This window comes from Penaeus monodon, unplaced genomic scaffold (genome assembly GCF_015228065.2).
Source record: "Penaeus monodon isolate SGIC_2016 unplaced genomic scaffold, NSTDA_Pmon_1 PmonScaffold_3738, whole genome shotgun sequence".
Taxonomy (NCBI): domain Eukaryota; kingdom Metazoa; phylum Arthropoda; class Malacostraca; order Decapoda; family Penaeidae; genus Penaeus; species Penaeus monodon.
In genome coordinates this window covers 12,324-15,134 of record NW_023658492.1, presented here as the reverse complement: position 1 = coordinate 15,134, position 2,811 = coordinate 12,324, and the positions used below count along the sequence as shown (strand labels likewise).

Sequence of the window (2,811 nt, the reverse complement as noted above, 5' to 3'; positions counted from 1 at the left end):
AGCCTTGAGCGCAGCTTTGTTTTGTTGATGTTCATTACAGAGAATACTTGCTCACAAAGATATGTGATTCCAAACATGCACAAACACTTTTGCAGCAAGGGCTGTCAAGCTGGGGTAACCTGGCAAGAGGTGCTGGTAAAACGTGTCCAAGCCAGCTGCCGCAAACTTGCCCTTCAAATCTGAGTCACACTGCAAGTCTATTATTTCTAGTTGGATGTTGACGGGCAGATCAGAGCCATTCACGCTGAATGGCGAGCAAAAAACTTTGAAGTCCTTCTCCAGTTCACCAAAAATCTGGAAGCGTTGCTCAAACTCCCGCAATAGTCCCGTTATTTTATCTTTAAACCGCCTCATGTCTGCGGCATGTTGGGTCGCGCACACATCTTTCAGACAAGGAAATTGAGCACCCTCACCACCCGCGAGTTGTGTCTCCACAAGGAACAGCTTCAATTTGAACGCACATATGCTTCATAGTACTGCGTGACAACTTTGCTGCCCCTTTTGCAGCATTTTGTTCAAAGTTATTCAGGTGTTCTGTAACATCCACCATAAATGCAAGGTCCTGCATCCATTCTGTTATTTAAATTCTAACACTGGTTTGCCCTTTTTTCCATGAACTATTTGATTTCCCCTTTAATTAAAGAAGCGCCTACACAGCACCTTAATTTAACCATCTTACCTCAGTGTGGTATGGCAGGCCATAGTTGGGTCTTTCTCTCTGAGAAGGCTGTAAAACGACGATGATTCAGGCCTCTAATGGTGTTCGTCAACATCCAACCCCAAGATCAAAAATCCCTGTCTTGCCAAAAATGTGTTCCTTTCGGGCCTGATAATTTGCCAAAATCCCTTTGCCCGGCTTAAGGGCCACACCAGCTGGGCGGGCCCAGTATCCAGCCTTCACCTCCACAAAGGGCCCAGTGAAATTTCATTAGCATGGTGTGGCCGTTTCACCAACCCAACTCTGTCCTCGGCTCCCCCGGAAGAAACCCAGGCGAACTGTTGCCTGCTTTCATGACCCTAAAACATTTACTTTATTTGCGCTTTCAATTTTGTCAATTCCCCCGAAAGAAAAAACGTCTCAATGGCGCCCGGAGGAATTTCAAACTGAACGCTTAAAAGGGCACAACGGGTTTCACCTTCGCACTGTTCCACTTTTCCCCCAGGCATTTTGCAAAGGGTGCCAGGCTATATTTCCCGGGTAGAAAACACAAGGCTGTTTCCAGGCCGTTCAGTTTTTTACCTTCTTAAAAATAGTCCGTTTCCTTGGTTTGATTTTTCGGTAAAACAAGTGCGCGATATTCTTTCACCTAAACACCTTAAACCAAAACCAAGTAATTGGGCCTGTCACCCCGTTTGCCTTTTCCCTGAATTCAAAAGGAAAATATTTCACGTTATTTTATTTTGCTGTTGCGCATCCACTCGTGTTTAAGCTTTTGATGAGTAAACACCTTACCCTAAACGCAGAAGCAACAAACACAAAGTCTTGTGCCACAAGAGCTACCCTGGAGCCCGGGGCCTCTCGTCTCGCTAGACATTATTGTTTCTGAGTTCTAAAGTAAATAAAGTAAAATCCTGTAATTACAGAACATTTTTGTGCTTTGCCAGCACCTTCAGTGCTTTGTTTTTGCAGGTGACACGAGCTACAGTATTTTGTAGTCAGCACCCCACCTCAGCCCCGCAACTCTTTCTACACCAGGGTCCCCTTTGGGTTTTTGACCCCTGGGTAGGAGGCCCAGTAGTTGGGGCCCCTTTTGGGGCGCACTTTTCCCTCTTTTTTTTTTCCCCCCTAATGTGACTTTCCTGAGCCTGCCGGATTTCCCTCGTGAGCCCCCGTTTCGCTTGGGGGGTGGGCATCAAACTTACCGTCCTTGCCTGGGCAAGTTCGGCGGTAAGAAGTGTCCTCCAATAACTCAATCCTCTCTGGGGTACTGGAGAACGCAAACCAGGGGGTAAGGACAAAATACTGATTCAACTCTCTTAGCTATTGCTGTTAGGTCGTACCAAAAGTTAAGAGCCTTTGATCCCTTCAGGACACTAGGCCCGATGCCCCAGTATGGATGCTACCACCGGCTCCCCCTTCTCCTTCCTAAAGGGAGGAGGGGCGACTCATGACCACTCCTTGACAAACTCGACCCTGAACAACGGAACCCCCACTAACGACAAAACGAGAAGACCACTTTTCAAAATCCCAACAGAGAATGCAAGGTTCGCGAATGTAAAATGCGTGAATGAAATCAATCGCTTTTGAAGTGAACCCCTTTATCATCAAAAAGGTCCTTGATGGTCAAGTGGACGGGATTTTGATTTTTTAAAAAATTGCGAGATGGAAGCCTCCTTTTAAATTACAATACAACTCCCAGTTAAGGATTTACTTAAGCTGACGCAAATTCATGATCTTCGAGTTAAAGTAACTATCCCTATTCCCCAAATACTGTAAGGGAGTAATCTTTCACAGGGTTTTGAGGAAAAGGAAAGAAAGTGAAATTCTTGAGAGCATGAAGGACCAGACGTGTGGACGTTCATTGTATGACCAAGAAGGACGGGAATGTGCAAAACGAAAACTGACTGTGTTTTTTGACCTTTGCTTTGAATAAAATTCCAGAGTATGTCAACGTGGTTATAAAAGTGTACAAGTAGCCCCTTATGTCAAAAGCCAATGCATTGAAATAGATGCCAAAATTGGGGACACACCTCATTAAGATGTATTGATAAAGACTCGAGTAAATTGTTTGCCGGAAATGTGCTGAAGCCCATGACACCATCACATGTACTAGGCCAGTTTTCCCAATGTGCTAACTGTGGAGGTCCCCA

At 45.4% G+C, this 2,811-nt stretch overlaps 1 protein-coding gene across 1 annotated transcript in view; it reads right to left on the bottom strand.

Annotated features, from left to right (window-relative positions):
* The window catches only part of LOC119570751 (general transcription factor II-I repeat domain-containing protein 2-like), an 8,266-nt gene extending 7,912 nt beyond the window's left edge, over positions 1-354 (bottom strand). Inside the window, exon 1 of the mRNA XM_037918372.1 lies at positions 76-354. Within this exon, the coding sequence (XP_037774300.1) occupies positions 76-354 (279 nt within the window). The remainder of the gene's footprint in view (positions 1-75) is intronic.
* Between the last annotated feature and the right edge of the window lie 2,457 nt (positions 355-2,811).